Source organism: Poromitra crassiceps (genome assembly GCF_964638095.1).
Source record: "Poromitra crassiceps genome assembly, chromosome: 1".
In the NCBI taxonomy this organism is placed as follows: Eukaryota; Metazoa; Chordata; class Actinopteri; order Beryciformes; family Melamphaidae; genus Poromitra; species Poromitra crassiceps.
The window spans coordinates 96,757,626-96,777,637 of NC_139623.1; the positions used below are offsets into that span (position 1 = coordinate 96,757,626).

At 45.0% G+C, this 20,012-nt stretch overlaps 1 protein-coding gene across 1 annotated transcript in view; it reads left to right on the forward strand.

Moving 5' to 3' along the window:
- sms (spermine synthase) overlaps positions 1 to 19,851 on the forward strand; it is a 21,038-nt gene extending 1,187 nt beyond the window's left edge. The window contains exons 2-11 of the mRNA XM_083635648.1: positions 7,038 to 7,158; positions 7,749 to 7,836; positions 8,013 to 8,077; positions 9,464 to 9,639; positions 10,375 to 10,529; positions 11,437 to 11,526; positions 13,752 to 13,866; positions 13,956 to 14,035; positions 15,851 to 15,966; positions 18,625 to 19,851. Of these exons, the coding sequence (XP_083491774.1) occupies positions 7,038 to 7,158; positions 7,749 to 7,836; positions 8,013 to 8,077; positions 9,464 to 9,639; positions 10,375 to 10,529; positions 11,437 to 11,526; positions 13,752 to 13,866; positions 13,956 to 14,035; positions 15,851 to 15,966; positions 18,625 to 18,655 (1,037 nt within the window). The 3' untranslated portion in view covers positions 18,656 to 19,851. The remainder of the gene's footprint in view (positions 1 to 7,037; positions 7,159 to 7,748; positions 7,837 to 8,012; positions 8,078 to 9,463; positions 9,640 to 10,374; positions 10,530 to 11,436; positions 11,527 to 13,751; positions 13,867 to 13,955; positions 14,036 to 15,850; positions 15,967 to 18,624) is intronic.
- The last annotated feature ends 161 nt before the right edge of the window (positions 19,852 to 20,012 follow it).

The window sequence follows — 20,012 nt, forward strand, 5'->3', positions numbered from 1 at the left end:
AAAATGTTTTTTAGTTGTAACCATAGCTTAACCCCTGTACTGTATTCATATTCATAATGTATGTGTCTCTACTTAGTTTATAATGCAGTACAAATATACAGTCAATGACAAGTACATATCCTGATCCCAAGTATGCACACAAATACCTTATCATTACAAAATGGTAAACAAGATTGACAGTCACACACAAAATGCTGCGACATGAGAATCACAAGAGTTGTTAAAAAAACATAAAATTAGGTTTTATGTACAAAAAAACTTTGACAATAGAATGGAGTAGATTACTTCCAAGGATATAATTCTGCAGTACAACCATTACTTGTTGTGGGTGGAGGTGTTTCTGACTCTCTAATGCTAGACTCTAACCAGTACTCTACACACCCCCAGGCATCGGTGGCCTGTCAGAACACATGTGTACACATGTATGTTGTAGAGGTATTTTCGGATCTGCTACCCAATCAAGCCATAACAATGTAGTGTCCTATTCATCCAACACACAGTTGCCCTGCACCACATGAGCTGTCTGTAAAACATTGGATCTGGCATTCAGCTGCAAAACATGAAAGATATAATTTAGACTGAACACAAGTTAACACATATTAAAGCTTGGACAGACTACACGACAGCTTCAGTCCTGCTCAGCTAGGGCAGTTAACGTTACTTGTCAGTCCGGTTGGGAGGCTGTTGACAACTTGACATATGTGATGGAACAAAGATGGGCGTTACATGTATGCATATGTGTATGTATTTCAATCATGAGAGGCCAGTTGGTAGGATTTGACAAACTTTATTTAGCAATCTTTGGCAAATACTTTGGCGCATGACTCCATTGGCCAGTGGCGCTGCTCTTGAGGCAAGAGGAGGGCACCTGCATAGGCTAGGAGATCCCCCCCCCCCCCCGTGGGGGATCAGGAGTCAAGACTCGTTGGTGGCGGACTGGGGAGGTGGGTGGGGCAAAACAACGCTTCGGAGGACGGCTTCAAGGGAAATGGACTGCTGAGAGCTAGCTGCTGCTATGATCGGCTAGAGAGAGAGAGGTGACGTAGAACCCTTGCTATATATATGAGGATTATCTGACGTCATATTTGACGTCATAGCAGGTGTCATGCTAGGGCTTTGAATGACTACGTTATGCTAGAACTTGACTGTCGTCAGGGGATGATCGGATTATGCATGAGTGGCCTTCTGCTTGAAATATGGAGACCTCACTTCAATCATGAGAGGCCAGTTGGTAGGATTTGACAAACTTTATTTAGCAATCTTTGGCAAATACTTTGGCGCATGACTCCATTGGCCAGTGGCGCTGCTCTTGAGGCAAGAGGAGGGCACCTGCATAGGCTAGGAGATCCCCCAAAAGGAAGATCTGATTACCGGAGGTTAATTGAGATCTGCAGGCGCCGGTAGTTGATTGTACTTTTCTGGCCTTCGACCTTTTTAGCGACTTACAGCTATTTGCGGCTGGTGCTCCCAACTCGGTCGGGCACCTCGCGATAGCGCTTCCCAGCTTGGCTCACCTGGCCGCCTTGGCGCTTCGCGATTGTACTTTTCCGGCCTTCAACCTTTTTAGCGACTTACAAGCTATTTGCGGCTGGCGCTCCCAACTCGGTCGGGCCTTCGATCTTGGTACGTACTTTTCCTGCCTTCGACCTTTTTAGCGACTTACAAGCTATTTGCGGCTGGCGCTCCCAACTCGGTCGGGCCTTCGATCTTGGTACGTACTTTTCCTGCCTTCGACCTTTTTAGCGACTTACAAGCTATTTGCGGCTGGCGCTCCCAACTCGGTCGGGCCTTCGATCTTGGTAATGGCCTGCATTTATATAGCGCTTTTATCCAAAGCGCTTTACAATCAGTAGATAGTCTACATTCACCCATTCATACACCGATGGCGGCAGGCTGCCACGCAGGGTGCCTACACACCATCGGGAGCAAGGAGGGTTAAGTGTCTTGCCCAGGGACACAGCGACAGCAGCTGGGAGGGAGCGGGGATCGAACCGCCAACCCTTGCGTCATTGGCCGACCCGCTCTACCTCCTGAGCTAAAGCCGCCCCACGTACTGGTACGTACTTTTCCTGCCTTCGACCTTTTTAGCGACTTACAAGCTATTTGCGGCTGGCGCTCCCAACTCGGTCGGGCCTTCGATCTTGGTACGTACTTTTCCTGCCTTCGACCTTTTTAGCGACTTACAAGCTATTTGCGGCTGGCGCTTCCAACTCGGTCGGGCCTTCGATCTTGGTACGTACTTTTCCTGCCTTCGACCTTTTTAGCGACTTACAAGCTATTTGCGGCTGGCGCTCCCAACTCGGTCGGGCACCTCGCGATAGCGCTTCCCAGCTTGGCTCACCTGGCCGCCTTGGCGCTTCGCGATTGTACTTTTCCGGCCTTCGGCCTTTTTAGCGACTTACAAGCTATTTGCGGCTGGCGCTCCCAACTCGGTCGGGCCTTTGATCTTGGTACATTAATGTTTGACTTGGCGCTTCCCGGCTTGGCCTACTTGGCTGCCTTGGCGCAACTACCCTGACTTTCTCCGACTCTCTCTTTCTCTATCCCCCTCAAAAATGAGCCGGGGAATTTACTGCGCCTTACTGGCGCCATGCTTACGGGGAGCCACCACCAACGAGACATTTTAAAGTCCGGGACACTGTTCGTTGCCATGCTCACCGATTAAGGGAGGAGGGTTCTTTGGGCCGCCAGTATGGCCGCCTGCTCCGGGCGGATGTAGCTGGAGAATGCCGATGAGGACCAGCGGCCCATTTGCTGGAGGGAGGCGGCGGACACTCCTTGCTCGGCGGCCGAGGTGGCCGCTCCGATCCTGAAGGAGTGGCTGGAGTAGTTCTTCGTCGGGAGGTTGCATTGCTGGAGCGTCTGCTTGAGGTGCAGGATGAACCAGGATCTTGTCATGTGGTGACAAGGTGCGATGAGGAACAGGGGAGCCGAGGGGCCGGTCCGGGGCGGTGACGGCCGGTGATGATGTCATCAGATAGCGACCATCTTTTCCCCCTGAGCATAAGCCCGTTTGCTACGGACTGCTCATAGCCCTGCTGGCGCAGCTGGGGCCAGACCACGGGGAAGTCTGGGCAGATTCACGGTGATTGACGGGAACCGGCTTGGAGAAGCGCTGAAGCTGGAGTGCCGTAGCATCTCGGGCACTCTGGGCAGACTGAAAGGTCCATGGGGCGAACGGTTCATTCTGGCGGCAACAGCTGAAATGTAGTGCTTAATGCATGAGATATAAAGAAACTGGTTAATAAACAAGTGAGAGAAAGCGATGGTTTCACCGCCTTGCAAGTGCACCATGGACTGCTACAGTAGTTGCAACTTGCAGTGATATGTTATGGTTGGCCACATATAGCGATGGGGTTCGCAGCCTCTTGTTACCTGACTAGCGTGACGCTGTATCAATTATTTTAGCTTTGGTATTGTTTATGGTTAAGAAGGGGCAAAGCCGTCTCTACTTTCTGAGACGGCTGAGGTCCTTCAACGTCTGCCGGACCATGCTGAGGATGTTCTATGAGTCGGTAGTGGCTAGTGCTTTCCTGTATGCTATTGTGTGCTGGGGCAGCAGGCTGAAGGCAGCGGATGCCAACGACTCAACAACTGATCCGTAAGGCCAGGGACATTGTGGGGCTGGATCTGGGCTCTCTTACTGCGGTGTCAGAGAAGAGAACGTTGTCCAGGCTACGTTGCACCATGAACAATGACTCGCACCCACTCCACGGCGTGCTAGTCGAACACAGGAGTACGTTCAGTGAGAGACTGATTCCACCTAGATGCAGTACGGAGAGGCACGGGAAATCATTCCTGCCTGTGGCCATTGGTCTATTTAATGCCTCTCTTAAAAGAGCACCTCGGAGACGCTCAGTCTCCCTGAGACTGAGCCAGCCGATAGGTTAACTGTGCCTGGCTGAGCCACGTGTAACGTATAGGGCAAGCCGACTTAATATAGTCCAGGGTGCAATAATGATAATTGACACGGAATGTATACTTGCCTGATGTATTTTGTATTTTGCTACTTAGACATTCCACTTTTTCTTTTTTTCTTTTTTTTTTTTGCTTTTTGCATTTACTAGTTATTCTATGCTATGTTGTGTTTTTCTGCTTATTGCTTAATACTGCATTTGCATTGCATTTACTACTGTTTATTTTATTTTAAGCTATGTGTGTTCTGTGAGCGAGCTACTGTAACTTGTCCCAATTTCCCAAGTTGTGCAGTAACGCTCATTCTAGCAGATGCTCAGACAAGCTCCATGGGCCAGGGGTGTTAGAATGGCCCCTTGCGTGGTTATTATTCTTATTGTTATTGTTATTATTATTATTATTATTATTAAATTGTGACTCCCGCTGGCCATTTGCCAGAAAGCGATTTCCGCTTTGGCGACATACCAGACGCGAAACTTGCGCGCATGCGCCGCGCAGCGCACCTCCGCGCAGAAGTCGCTCAAAGTGTCCACACAGAGAGCGCAGCTCACTTTGCGCGCTCTGCTCGTCCGCTATATATTTTGCCCCAGATCTCCTGTCTTCGTTATCATGGCCAAGTAAATGACGACATAAATATCTAAAGTAATATGTTTGGGATAACAGTTAATGGCTACCTTCGTTATAAAATGCAATTGCATCATATTTGTCTGTTCTCCTCCCGTTTTCCCAGTGCGTGCTGTTGTAGAGAGAAGGCGAGAGCTCTCTACTTGTTGCTCCGCAGGCAACGAGCCCCTAGAAGCCGCTCCCCCTCTCCCACTGCTCTTTCTCTCTTTTCACGCTTCCAAAGGGGCAATCAACAACGTAAATAAACATTATTTTACTTTGAAATTGGTTTTATTTGACGAATGTCCGGTTTCGGAGTTCCTGTCTGCCCTTATCTGATCTGTTCAGCTTGACAGAGTCGCTCATGGGCGCAGACGGCCGCGCAGGAAAATAGAAATCCAGGCTGACCTGAGCGGCCCTGAGCGGGCGCTGAGCAGAGCTGAGCGGCGCGCTGCGCGCAATTCAGTGTGGACTGACAGATCTGTTAACATGGTGTCCTAATGAAAACTGGCTGCGCACAAGGTCGCAAATGGTCGCGCCGCGCAGCTTACGTGCAGGAGACGCATGCGGTGTGTTTTCACCGGCGTCGGAAATAGGCAGGCTGAGATGCCCACTGGATAGAATGGTCAGATCACAGGCCGAATAACTAGTCAGTCAGCCTCGCTTTATTTAGTCAGCGCACGAGGGACACCTACGGTACATGTGGTGTTTTCAGAGCAATGTATTTCTGTTTGGTGGGGCGGGCCGTTGCGGGCAGACGGAGTATTAAAGAGATGAATACGTCTGAATTTTACTGGACTGGTAGATTGCCCGTTTAAATACTGAAGTAATGATACTTTCCTCATGGGTCCTTTCGCATCCACGGGTGACTGGTCCTCCGGGGTATGCTCGGTGTGCTGTGGTCGTCAACCCCGTCCTTGGTAGAGCCTGGGGACGCGATGATCGCGGCGCGGAAGCCTGAATGCTTGGACGCCTGGACACCCGTCCGATGAAGAATAGTGGGGCTGCATGCATGCTGCTTGCTAAACGAAAATGTTAGTCACTGATTGTCAGTCTGAAAGTCTGTTGTTGACTTGGGGCGGACTCCTGGCTGGAGGGAAATGGCCGCTTTGCTTGAGCCGATTTGCTCCGTGAATGGAGATGGCAAGGAAAAGATTGACGACGTGCAAGACAACGTAGAACATGGCATCTCACGGCGGCCCCTCGCAGTGGAGCGCCCCGCGTTGACAGCCTGCGGCCCGGCCATCTCGGAAGGCCAATGCGCTCCGTGCCGATCCGGAACAGGGTATCGTTGTTTGAGCTGTCGTCGCTGCCCATGGACTGTTCTGGCTCGGGATCCGACATACCAGGAGTGGGGAGCGTTGAGAGATCCGCGGGGATTGTCCACGGGTAGAGAGGACTTGGGGGTGCTGATTCGGTCTGCAGATATGGTGCAAAACAACGCTTCAGAGGGCGGCTTCAAGGGAAATGGACTGCTGAGAGCTAGCTGCTGCTATGATCGGCCAGAGAGAGAGAGGTGACGTAGAACCCTTGCTATATATATGAGGATTATCTGACGTCATAGCAGGCGTCATGCTAGGGCTTTGAATGACTACGTTATGCTAGAACTTGACTGTCGTCAGGGGATGATCGGATTATGCATGAGTGGCCTTCTGCTTGAAATATGGTCTGGAGACCTCACATGATTTTGTAGGTGTGTGTGGTTTTTATGTTTTTCTTCTTTTGTGTTCTGTTGAATAATCTGTTAATTAAAAAGAATTATCACAAAAAAAGATGGGCGTTACATGAAGATGCCCAACTGTGTCATACAAAAACATTTTCCCATTTGTTCAGAGCAGTTCGCTGTAAATACAGTTACAAAGTACCTTGTACAGAAGCTACAATTTACATTTACAGTACCGGTGTATTTCGAAGTGAAACCATTACAAGAATAAGTGTGATGGAAAGACAGGCAATGCACTCTCACGAAAATAGAACCCAGTAATTTGTAGGTGCACCAGTGTGCCCAAATGTGATTTCCAGGTTGCACAATTTCTAATTTGGTCATGAAATCTTGGCAGTGACTTTTTCCCCTCAACAGAAGTCAACTATTGTCGACTCGAATAATATTAGAGTCCTCATTATGCCTCCCGCTGGCGATAGCCAGGCCGGAGGCATTATGGATTCCGGTTGTACGTATGTACGTCCAATGTTCGTTAACGCGATATCTGAGCAGCGGCTTGACGGAATTTCATCAAATTTGCCTCAAACATTGACTTGGATTAAGGATGAACTGATTACATTTTGGTGGTCAAAGCCAAGGTCACTGTGACCTCACGAACGCCATTTTCAAGCTCGGTAACACCATATCTCAGTAACACCTTGACGGAATTTCTTCATATTTGGCTCAAACGTCAAAGTCTGGACAGACATGCATGTCGACTGCTTACTTGTTGGCGGAGGCATATATCCACTGTGCGGTCGCTCTAGTTTACAATGTTCTCACTCTGTCTCCTCCTCTGCTTTCCCTTTCTCTCTAGCTGACAGTCCTTCGACAGTTCGTGGTCTACAATCCATATTTCAGGAGCATGAAATGACAGAGACTGTCCATGACACAGAGGGGCATGGATACCTTGCTACTTTTGTTGGCAAGAAGGGCAGGTAAGAACAAGATTTGTTGTTTGCCAAATTTAAACTGACTAGCTTATCAAAGGCTATCTAACCCTAACCCACCATGGTACATTTGATGTGGGAGGTGGGATGTTGTCATTATGGCATACTACTGCTATATACTGAAATACTGAAGCACAGATACACACATACCCTCTTTCCACCAACTGGAACTCGGGCTGGTGCTGGTGCCGGTTTGCAGTTGGTTCAACTTGCGAACCTTCTAAGAACCAGTTTGCTTTTCCATGCTGGCTAGAAAGCCACGTCATTACTCATCTCGATCTCCACTTTCCCAGCAACACTAGCTTAACCAGCCCTCTTGGTCGAAATGGGGTCACACAGAGTGTGCCTAAATTCAGATAAAAGTACTTGTTTTTTTCAACCCATGCAGATTTTCTTTTTTATTTATTTTATTTTTTATTTTTTTATGTTGATAGATTGACAGTTATAGATGCGTGTCACTTCTTTCACTTGTCACAGACTTGGACAACTGTTCTTGTCGAACACTGCATTTACTGTCCCTGTTAGCGTTAAATCTCTATCTCTCTTGCTGTCCCTCCTTCTTTCTATTTGTCACTCAGGTTTGTTATCCTGCGTGTGCACTCCCATGGGTTGGTCACCATTGATCTGCAGTGTTACGAAGAAGATAACGTTGCACAATTAGACAATGTAGGTGATATAAAAGAAGCACAATACTTAATTCAATTTAGTAAGAAAAGGATGTGTCCTCCCTCTTTAATACAATGCTTCCTAGTCAGCCCTATGAGTTATCTCATTGCTTGACAGACATTATGTACTTAAATGGAGCTTTTATGGTGTTTAAAGAGTCACCTGTTCCTCCACAGCTTTTAAATGCACTGGAAAAGAAGCTGAAAACTCTCTTACAAGGCAATATTACGAGGATCAAAAGGTAAGTGTGTGGAGATGCATGTCCCCCCCCCACTCCCCTATTTAAAAGCAGAAACAGACAAAATGAAAACAACAAAATAATATGCGGGTAGAGACAGGAAACCCTAGGTAGGCTTTTACAGGGTCTCTAACTCAGAAAAACCAATAATAATAATAATCCATACAAAGCATACAATAGAAACAAAACAAAGAGAAAGGAAACAAGCAAACAATAAATAAGGAAAAGAAAGCATCAGCATAAAAAGAAAAAATAACTTTACTTTAACTTTAGCTGAAAGGTGGTGTTTCATCCCTCATCTTGCGTGATACATTAACACTATACTGGACTGTCCACCACTCCCCCAACGGCTCTGTGTGATACATTAACACTATACTGGACTGTCCACCTCTCCCCCAAAGGCTCTGTGTGATACATTAACACTATACTGGACTGTCCACCACTCCCCCAACGGCTCTGTGTGATACATTAACACTATACTGTACTGTCCACCTCTCCCCCAAAGGCTCTGTGTGATACATTAACACTATACTGGACTGTCCATCACTCCCCCAAAGGCTCTGTGTGATACATTAACACTATACTGTACTGTCCACCTCTCCCCCAAAGGCTCTGTGTGATACATTAACACTATACTGGACTGTCCATCACTCCCCCAAAGGCTCTGTGTGATACATTAACACTATACTGTACTGTCCACCTCTCCCCCGAAGGCTCTGTGTGATACATTAACACTATACTGGACTGTCCATCACTCCCCCAAAGGCTCCGTGTGATACATTAACACTATACTGTACTGTCCACCACTCCCCCGAAGGCTCCGTGTGATACATTAACACTATACTGTACTGTCCACCTCTCCCCCGAAGGCTCTGTGTGATACATTAACACTATACTGTACTGTCCACCACTCCCCCAAAGGCTCCGTGTGATACATTAACACTATACTGGACTGTCCACCACTCCCCCAAAGGCTCTGTGTGATACATTAACACTATACTGTACTGTCCACCACTCCCCCAAAGGCTCTGTGTGATACATTAACACTATACTGTACTGTCCATCACTCCCCCAAAGGCTCTGTGTGATACATTAACACTATACTGTACTGTCCATCACTCCCCCAAAGGCTCTGTGTGATACATTAACACTATACTGTACTGTCCATCACTCCCCCAAAGGCTCTGTGTGATACATTAACACTATACTGTACTGTCCACCACTCCCCCAAAGGCTCTGTGTGATACATTAACACTATACTGTACTGTCCATCACTCCCCCAAAGGCTCCGTGTGATACATTAACACTATACTGTACTGTCCATCACTCCCCCAAAGGCTCTGTGTGATACATTAACACTATACTGGACTGTCCACCTCTCCCCCAAAGGCTCCCAGCTCTTACCCGAGGTGCACAAGTTGACAGATACTGGCCCACAGCGGATGGCAGACTGGTGGAGTATGACATAGACCGGGTGGTGTACGATGAAGATTCTGCATACCAAAACATAAAGATTTTGCACTCTCAGCAGTTTGGAAATATCCTAGTCCTCAATGGAGATATTAGTAAGTGTACACAACACTATAACACACTAACGCATGGCTTATTTCAGCTCAAAATCGCTAGTCATAGAGAATAAGCAGACAGATTTCAATGCAAAGTTCACAAAGGAAACTCCTAAAAAAAAGTTTGGAAACTTTTGTTTGGTTGATGATATCTCTGCTGTTACTGTATCCTCAGTATTATTGTAAAGGGAAATGAACAGGCTTTCCAATGCTGAGGATACAGAAATAGCAGAGATATGATCAACCAAACACAAGCTTACAAACTTTTTTTATTCGTTTATTTAATGAGGCATCTAATTGGTGTGTCAGGTAAAATATGATGGATACAATGTGTTAAGTAAAGTAAATTAATGTAAATATACTGCAAGTACATAGATGAATGAAATGTGCACTTAGTTTCTACTTGTACAGTAAATGGTTTGATGGTTGTTCGTCACTTACTCTTTTCTTCAAAAACAAACCATTGCGTTGACATCTGTTGACTCAAATGGCTGAGTCCTCTGTTTTTAAAACATGTAAATTGTTACAAACGTGTTAAACTGACATAAAAGTAACTGTAGAAATAAGGTTGTGCAAAAAAATAGTAATACAATGGCAAGGTTCACTGGCAGCTGTGTTTAGTCCTCTGCATTATTACATTTATTTATTAGGGTTAGGGTTAGGTTAAGTTAATTTAAGTGCTGCAAGTCATGTACCAGCAAGTGATATCTGTAGATAATGTGGTTTAACTTGCAGACCTGTCGGAGAGTGACTTGGCCTACACCCAAGCCATCATGGGCAGTGGACAGGAAAACTATGCTGGAAAGGAGGTGCTGATATTAGGTGGCGGTGATGGAGGGATCCTTGCTGAGGTGGTCAAGCTCAAGCCAAAGATGATCACCATGGTGGAGATATCCTTTAAATCTTTAAACCTTTAGATCTCTCTCTTCACATGTACCTAGTGACTGAATTATTAATGGCCATGCACTACTGTGCATCTGCACTTCAATCAGGAGAGACTCATTCTTTAGTGAACAATTACATGTATTTATTTACACATGCACAATAATTATGAGAATGTGAAAAGTCTTTGGCGATTAGACTCCAGACTGAATCCACACAACACAAGAAAGGAGAACAGCTTTTGAAGTTGACAGGCATGATTGGCTGATAGGACAATGTGGCTAGCTCTGATTGGTTTAGCAAAAGCGCTAAAAAGAAGAACTGGACAGACAAACCCGTCTTTATTTGTCACACAACCACAACACATGAATGCATCCAGCCACACACACACATGCTGACAGTGGCTGGTGAAATTCAATCTCTGCATTTCCCCCGTCCTGGCTCGTCCTTCCTCCATGGGGCAGGCCAGGAGTAATGGACAGCTGCAGTGAAGCGCCCAGGGACCAACTTCTTCTCAGCCATCGCTGGTCAGGCGACGTCTTGCATGCTTTTAGTGTGAGGTTCATATTGATGTTATGGAGGAAACCCCAGGTGAGCACGGGGAGAACATGCAAACTCCACACAGAAAGGACCTTTTTCACGAGATCGCTCACCTAGGCACTATAAACACCGAAGGCATGGTGAGACATAGCCCTAGTGCCAGCAGTGACTCAGGCGGGAATTGAAGCAGACCTTCTTGTCATGAGACTACAGTGCTACATCTGCGCCACCGTGCCCCCCCAACGCCCCTAATCAACTGATACGAGCAGGAGAGCGGGGAAGAGAGAGGGAGAGGGTTGAGTAGTGAAGATGGTCTTCCTGCTTGAACTTAGGCTAAGCTTTATTTGTTTGATCATGCCTTGACAAAGTGTGTACATTGACCAAATGGTGATAGATGGCTGCAGAACGCACATGAGGAAGACTTGTGGCAATATCCTGGACAACCTGCAGGGAGACTGTTACCAAGTGAGTGTTGAATATGGCTATTCAAATGGGATAAAAAAAAAGAAATTATGTTAAGGCCATACAAATTCAGTTTTCAAAAAGACTGACTATATAAATAATTTCCATATCATTAAGAAAACCTGTTCATGTCTTAACGGTAAGCTGTGTAGGATTTCACTTAATATTTAACTGTGAATTGGGATCATATAATTTTTAACACATTCAAAATCATGAAACTGAAAGATGACCAAGTTCATGTGTATCAAAAGCTTCAGATGTATATCATGATGTGCAATTGTGTATTGCAGTGTTTAAATACTGTACATGTTAGGCTTGCAAACACAAGCAGCAACTACTAATTGCTATTTGTAATTTCAATGGTAGTTCCAAAAGGAATATGAATCTGTAAATTCCTAGGCCGTAATCACATGGGAGACATTTCTGTCCTGAGCGCAAGACACAGCTCTGAGCGTCACTAGTAACAGAGTGCAAGAGCCTAAAGGGTGCAATGAGCATTACATCTCTACATCTATCGAGTAGCTAATGTGAGGATTAAAAAAATATTAACTTGGTATAAAACAAAAATGGACAGGAGAAAGTTAGCGATAACTTGAATAAGAGGATGAGGAGTCCATACTTCCATTCCATACTGAGGATGTAGTTAACGTTAATCACCAGGGGAACATCCGTCCCCCATGCGCTGCTATATGTCTCTCTGTCTGACAATGACATAGTGTGCCCTTGGGTGCCCCAAAATGCACCGCATCCAGAGGACAAGTTACATGTATGACATTAGGAGGAGACGCCTGCCTGGTGCCACCAAACCATTGAAAATAAGGGTGTATTCACACCTATCTCGTTTGGAGCAGTTGTTCCGAAACAGAGTGTGTTTCCCCCTTGGTGCGGTTCGTTTGGGGGAGTGTGAACACAGCAATCGCACATGCGGGACAAAACAAGCGGACCGAGATCGCCAAGAAAGGGTGGTCTCGGTCCGCTTTAAACGAACTCTGGAGCAGTTCGTTCGTGGTGAGAACGTGATCCGTCCTCGATCCGCCACAACTGCACGAAACGGTGCGCATTTTTTGATAAACCAGCTGCCGTAGTCAGCTGCGCTGTGCGTAATGGCCTGAAGAACGAGCATTTTTATCGTTTAAAGACAACATCTTCATTCAGATCCTGTTTTGGCGACTTGTGACTTGCATGGATCAACTTTGGGGGATTTTTGGATCATCACATCAGCAGTTTGAACTCAATCAACTTACCTCTGGTCTCCATTCAATAAATGACAACAAGTCGTGGTAATCAGAGCCAGCCTTCTTTGTGATAAGATTGTCTGGTTCAATCAGACAATCAGACTGATTGCATGTCTTCCTCGAAATGTCCGTAGGCTATTATTAAATTATTTATTAATATTTTATTCCTGACAGGACAGGTGTTCATATAGCCTATGTGTAGGCTAATCCTCTGAAGTCTCCGTGATAGTAATAGCAGATCGAAGTTGCGAGGGTCTTTGATCTTCTACCTCCAAATTCCCGATACCCTAAATAGGCTAAATAAATACATAGGCTTACATAGGCTACATAGCCTACATAAATAAATAACTTTCTCCCTCTCTCTCTCCCGATCCCTCCCTCTTTCTTTCTCTCTCTCTCCTCGCACGGGGCATGCCCGACGTAGCCTACAATGTCGGTCTAACAAAACGCATTCTTATAATGATATAGGAAAATCTCTGGGAATTATTTTTTCCATCCCGAGAGGCTATTAGCCTACCGGAGTGTCTCCTGGCCAATCCAGGGGGCTTGGCAATACAATTTGGACTGTTTGATTTGTGGCTGTGTGAACATAAACAAACCAAGGCACAAATGCAACAATTGTATCAATTAAGTACCTGAATCGGAACAAAGCAAACGACCTACAGGTGTGAATACACCCTAAGTGAAAAAAGACACCACTGCATTGAAAAACATCCTGTGTGATCACTGATCACGGCCTTACTGTGCAACCCTTCTGCCCAATAACCACACATGATCAAATTGTCTTCCTATTTGCTAGAAATAATTCTCTATTTGGTGGTTGCCATTGGCAGGTTTAGGGATGTTTGTAGTGCAAGAACTTACAGTATACAGAATGTGCAATTGTGCATCTTGCAAGCTCCTTTACAGGTTTACAGAGCAAATGTGCATGGTTACAGATGGAATTATAAATAAGATGTCACGATTTCCGTTTGCCTCTTTCACCCATTTCAGATACTAGTGGAAGACTGTGTCCCTGTGCTGAAGAAGTATGTTCAGGAAGGGAGGACGTTTGATTACGTCATTAATGACCTCACTGCAGTCCCCATATCCACCGCACCAGAAGAAGGTCTGTGAATCCTAAGACATGTTAAAGCTGTAACATAAATAACAATTGTTTTTCATGTGTGTCTCAACCTGTGTAATTGTTCTCCATAGACTCCACATGGGAGTTCCTGCGTCTTATCTTAGATCTGTCAATCAAAGTACTGCGTCCCAGTGGGAAATACTTCACACAGGTGAGACTCTTGACTGTAGTAACTGCTTAACATTTTTAGCCTAGTTGTGACAAAACTGGAACACAGGAATGGAGGACTCAAGTGCACGACTCAGATTTTGATTATTTGATCATTGAATCAGAAAGTCTTTACTTCGGGCAAAATAGGTTTGGTACACAAAAAGACGAACACTCCAGAAAAGGGCTAGGCAAAAGACGAGGTCCAAAAAACACCATCAAGAAAACCAGGAACACTAAACACTAGGGACAAGGGACAAAGAGGAACTGGGAAGAAGACAGAGGTCTTCATCAGAATAAAGAAGGAATTAGGATGAAGACCTCCGTGTCGAAACGTCAAATAAACTGACCTGGGAGCTAATTTTCAGTGTGCAGACATTACTTTTCTTCAGAGTTTACTTTGTGCGTTGTCCTGCACCTGACCTGCTGAAGCTGCTGGATGTGCGCGCCCTACTTCTTTCTACAAAGAGGAGCTGGCACAGTTAACTGGGAGCACACACTAAATACACAAGGGAGGCAGGGATAATTGGACAGTGGGCACAGGTGAAACACATCAGGGCAGGGCAGACAATCACAGAAGCGGGAAACACACGAGGGCAGGAAGTAGGGATCTGAAACAAGATGAGAGGTGAGTACCAAAATAAAACGAGTAAAGACAAAAAAAAGTCAAAGAAGGAAAACAACCTCGGACACTGGGCAAGACATGACAAGTTGTTAAGAAAAACAGTATCTCTGTTGGTATTGTGGATGTTGTTGTTGCAGTTGCAGTAGTAGTATTAGGTCAGCCACATCATTTGTTCCACAGACATTGGCTTATATGTATTGTTGGTTACACAGGGATGTACTGGACAGGGTTGTTCTATGCAGGGTAGGAATTTCAAGGCGGCCACGACGTTGCCCCTCACTCTGGCAGTGATCCCCAACCTTATTGTACGCCCTACAGCCACCATGGCATTTGTGCCCTGCTACTGTAGAAATCTCGAGGCTGTTTTAAAGAGAGCTCCACTTACGCCTCGCGACCTGGAGCGCAAGTTACGCCGTCTGTTTTATCTGTGTGTTGCGGTGCACATTTCACAGGAAAACACCATAGAAAACGTTAGGGTTGTCCTACAACCCAGGTTTTACGAGTGAAAACGAGGATTCTCACATATGCTGAAGCCTGCCTAGCGGCGCTGAACTGAATGCCTTTCTTTTTACCTCTGAAAAATACCTTTTAAAAACACCCAGGTGCCCTCATGGCATCCTGGCACACCTCAGCCGGTGATTGGCGCACAATGGCGCAGCCACCCACAACTGCCACCGTGTCTCCGACATGACCTGCGCAGACCGGCTGAGGACAACCCTAACATTTTACTTCGTTTAGAACTCGGATTCTCACATAGGCTGATGTACAACCATCCTTGCTGCAAGGAAGCACCTCGTGCGACTCTGAGACCTACGGTGCTGCACAGTGGCTGCCCACTGCTCCTAGTTCTAGGAAGGTTCCTAGTAGAGGATGGGTCAAATGCAGAGGATGAATTTCCCCACGGGGATAAATAAAGGATAACTTAACTTAACTTAGGCATATATTACAACTTCAAAGGTGTTTTTGTTTGTTGTTTCTTGGTTTTATTCTCTTGAAATCTGAATATTCAGATCCCCATTAGAAAAACAAAAATCCAATGCTTATTTGTCCATTTTCAACCAATTTGCTGTGTGATACAGTAGATGAATGTTAAAGTATTGGAGGACCCATTAACCCTCCCCTTTTGCCTTAGCAAAGGCATTACAAGCATGTGTGACTCATAAATAATAATCTTTGGCTTCTGCTGGTCATCAGGGCAACTGTGCAAATCTGACAGAGGCACTGAGTCAATATGAGGAACAGCTGGGACAGCTCTCGTGTCCCGTGGACTTCTCCAAGGAGGTGGTGTGTGTGCCCTCCTACATGGAGCTGTATCCTTTCATTGGTGCTAAACCTTCTGACACAGTAATTCACTAGTGCTTGAAAACAAACCACAGTGCCTGATTTGAGAAAATGGTACTCTGCGAGAGTTTTAGAAGTGTGCATTTTGTTTTTCACATCATATTTACTATACTAGCTTTAGCTTGCATAAAACTCACACAAACCTAAACCGAACGTTTTAAGGCTCTGTTCATACAGTGGAGCGGTTTTGCCTCCAGCATGCAAGACACTGTACATATTTACTGTACCTGCTATAGTACAAGACACTGTACATATTGACTGTACCTGCTGTAGTACAAGACACTGTACATATTGCAGTGATGTGCACTGCACATCACTGCAGGGTAGCCACTAGCCAGGGTAGGCAGTGCCTACACTGTGATAATCCAATCAAAATTACACATTTTTAATTGTATTATTTTATTGTTTTTTACCATTATCATTATTATTATTATATTGTGTCTAAATACTGTTTTTTAATGGTCCTTGGTGTTATTTTTTCTAAAAATTCCCCAAATATCTAAAAGGAGATTAGAATGTGTTAAAATCTATGCTGTACCTTCCCTTTCATTGCATGTCCCCGCCTCTCCAGGCCACAGGGTAGGCTTGCCGACCCTGCTGTAGATGCCTTCACTCAGTAGAGTTGACACTCTGCGCATGCGTATTGCGGTTTTCAGTTTAATAGGGTCGGCAGTAATCTCGCATCACTGCTATGCGTCGCTTCAGGCAGGAAGACAGATGAAGACCCGGCCCCCGTCCTCCGGTGGCCTGTGCTGCACTGTTTTCGTTCCCCCACAGAAATGCAACAGTAGGCAGTCGCTACGAGTTAGAGAAAAAATAAGAAGCATGGACATAACAAACGAAGTATTCAAAGAAGTACTTGAAGAAACTTGCCGGATCCATAACATTACGTCTTTGAAGCCACTACAGAAGCTTTGTCTCCGAAATTGTATTATTTGATTTTAGTTGTTTCTTTCTTTCTTTGTTTTTAGCGAATCGTCGCTTTCGCGGCAGGACCCCGAATATCCATTTTTCAGATTTTATTTTTTGTCATGAATCGATGCCATTGGTCACCCTTCACGTCTCTGTGTGGGTTTTACCAAATGCAACCAATGGGAAAGCATTAAAACGAGCTTGTGAGTAATTCTCGTAACGCCATTTCGCCCTCAATCTGTCAGTCAAACCATGAAATTCCTCCCCTACCGCCGTCTGTACCCCCCCCACGCAGGACACTAAACCCGGAAAAGACACACGGCAGATGCGCTGTGTATTTCTGATATCGTTTTGTTTAATCCTGGCTTCCTCTGACGTTAATAGATCAATCAAATGTTTTCCAGTTATTCCTAGGCTGCAAACTTGTTTTAACATGCAAATCGGAGTGGTTTCTGACGAGAATAAAGTAAGATATTAATAATGTACGGTAATGACACAATCAACTTTGACGACGTTTGGTTCAGTATTTTAAGAGCAAACAGGTTTTTTTTAACTTCCTGAAAAGTTGCTGTTGTGGTGATTCGAGGTCCTGCCGCGACAGCGATGTAATGCTAGTTACTCGTGTCGCCCATGTTTTATAAACGGAATGCAAGAATTGAGCGGAATATTTTTCCTGGAGCACAGCACTTTGGTTCCGGGTCTTCCGCCCATAGCCGGAAGACTCAGAGCGAGGTTTTTCCATCCAGGCTAGGTCGGCAGAGGAGCTGTGTGCCTGCCCTGGCTCAGAGGAGCTGTGTGCCTGCCCTGGCTCAGAGGAGCTGTGTGCCTGCCCTGGCTCAGAGGAGCTGTGTGCCTGCCCTGGCTCAGAGGAGCTGTGTGCCTGCCCTGGCTCAGAGGAGCTGTGTGCCTGCCCTGGCTCAGAGGAGCTGTGTGCCTGCCTGCTCTGGCTCGCATTGGTTTGTTTCTGTTTGTGGGCGTGTCGAACACATTATCGCGCTGGAGTTTAATTTCAGCATGGAGATCACAGAGACAGTGGAACACAGAGGACACAGCACAAACGTAGCGAACAACAACGGAACTCCCTAAAACACGGTATTTAATCATCGACAGTAAATAATATTAATGTTGTTTGTGTGTCTTCGTGCGCGTTCTCGTCGGGTCGCAACGAGATGCACGCATTTGACGACGTACTTCTATCAGCCAGGCAGAGGCATAAAGAGAGAACTTTGTGCTGCCTTCGGGTGCTGCTGCCAGGCTCGGAAAACTGACAGCTCTATACTCTGCTGTTGAAATCTCAACAAAATGGAGCCTTGTACAGACTTTTTCTGTAGCTGTTTATTTTAGGAAGCGATCAGCACAGCTCCTGCACAGAATACACAGGATAACATGCACATTAGGCATGTCTTAGCTTATTTATTAACAACAAATAATGTTTGATGGATAACTAAACTTGAACACATAATAACAAGGCTAAAATGTACTTTTGAAATTACCCCCCCCATTTAATCCTATAGTCAATATATAGTCATTTATTTATGTATTTGTTTGTTTATGTATTTAATATTATACAATACACCAGTCGTATACTGGATGTGTCTGAATCAATCTGAATGTTTTTTGTCTACCCAGCCACTGACCTCACCACGCATCACTGACATATTGACTGTACCTGCTGTAGTACTTTGTTGTTGACCTTCCTCAATGAGCTGCATCAGATGGGTTTTCTACACGGTGTGGAAGAAGTAAACACCTCCCTTTCTCCCTCTCCCGGCTGCTGGAATGTGAAGGTTCTTCTCTTATCTGCTGTAGCGCTAAGGGGGGAGATGGCACTGTTTTATTATTCCTCCGTGTCATACCCACCCCACCCTACGCTTCCTGCTCTACCTGTTTTTAGATGTTGGGTTTTACCATTATATGTTTCAACTTAACAGATTTTATTTTTGTCTAGTCTTATTTTTGGTTGAGGTTTTTGGCTTGCATGTGCTCTCAAAGCAGGAACTGTACAACTGATAGGCGTCGCCATGCTGATTTGAAACACTGAAATGTGGAGTAACACTCATCTGACAATAGGCGTTTGTTCTCTTGATATATTTTTTTTACTCTTCAAATCTGAGTCATAAGCTCATATTGTGTGTGATAAGCAAATGCATATTTCTCAGCCCATTTGAAAATGTTGAGTTTTGTCAACTCTGTTTTTGTTACTGCCACTAAAGTGTGATTTGTTTATCCCAGGTTGTATCAAAGTGATGTGACCATGCCCAGTGAGACTGAAGTGCTAAAGTCCAAATGTATTTTAAAAGGGAAAAGGATCCTTCTCCACAATGACGACTTTTGTGCATGTGTTGGGTTTATGTGATGTTTTATTAGCACCTTTCGTTTCTCCTGTTGCGTTTTACTTTTACATTTTGGGTTTTCTAAAATTGTATTAAGTGCATGTAGAGGACAGTGAATGTAGCTTGCATATATACAGCACATTCACACCGTTGGTCGATATTGTGGGGCTTTGTTACATTTATTTATTCAATTTTATTTCACCAAATGCTGTTCTATCCCTATTAAGAAAAGTAACTTTTGTTAAGCAGTGGCCACCTACAATTAAAGTGATTGGGGAAAAATGATATCTCAATTAATTCTTTACAAAAGGAAATTGAATTGGTGAATGGTAATCAAGGATGCCTTCGCAATGTTTTTGCCAACTTGAAGCTGAATTTGGGAGGAAAGAGATCAAATCTCCGGAGGGGGGGTATGAACACACCAGAGCGTGCAGTTGTAGATATTGCTTTGTAACATACAGCTTCGTAACATTCCTGGCTTAGACGAGGCTTTTTTCTTTTCTTTTTTTTACCTAAACAGACAATTGTCAGGAGGACTCTTATTTAATGACTGATTTGACACAGTGCCACCGCTGTGCCACAAATAAATGTATGATATGAACACTTCATTAAACCTAACATTAACATTCATCTTGATGAAAGTGACATATTATGAAGACTTTGTTCAGTTGTCATGAATTTACACAGTTACCTAATGATCAACAGTCTCTATTCAAATGGTTGCCTGCTTGTACAATGAAGTGGATTTCTCTCTTTTTAATTTGTTTTCT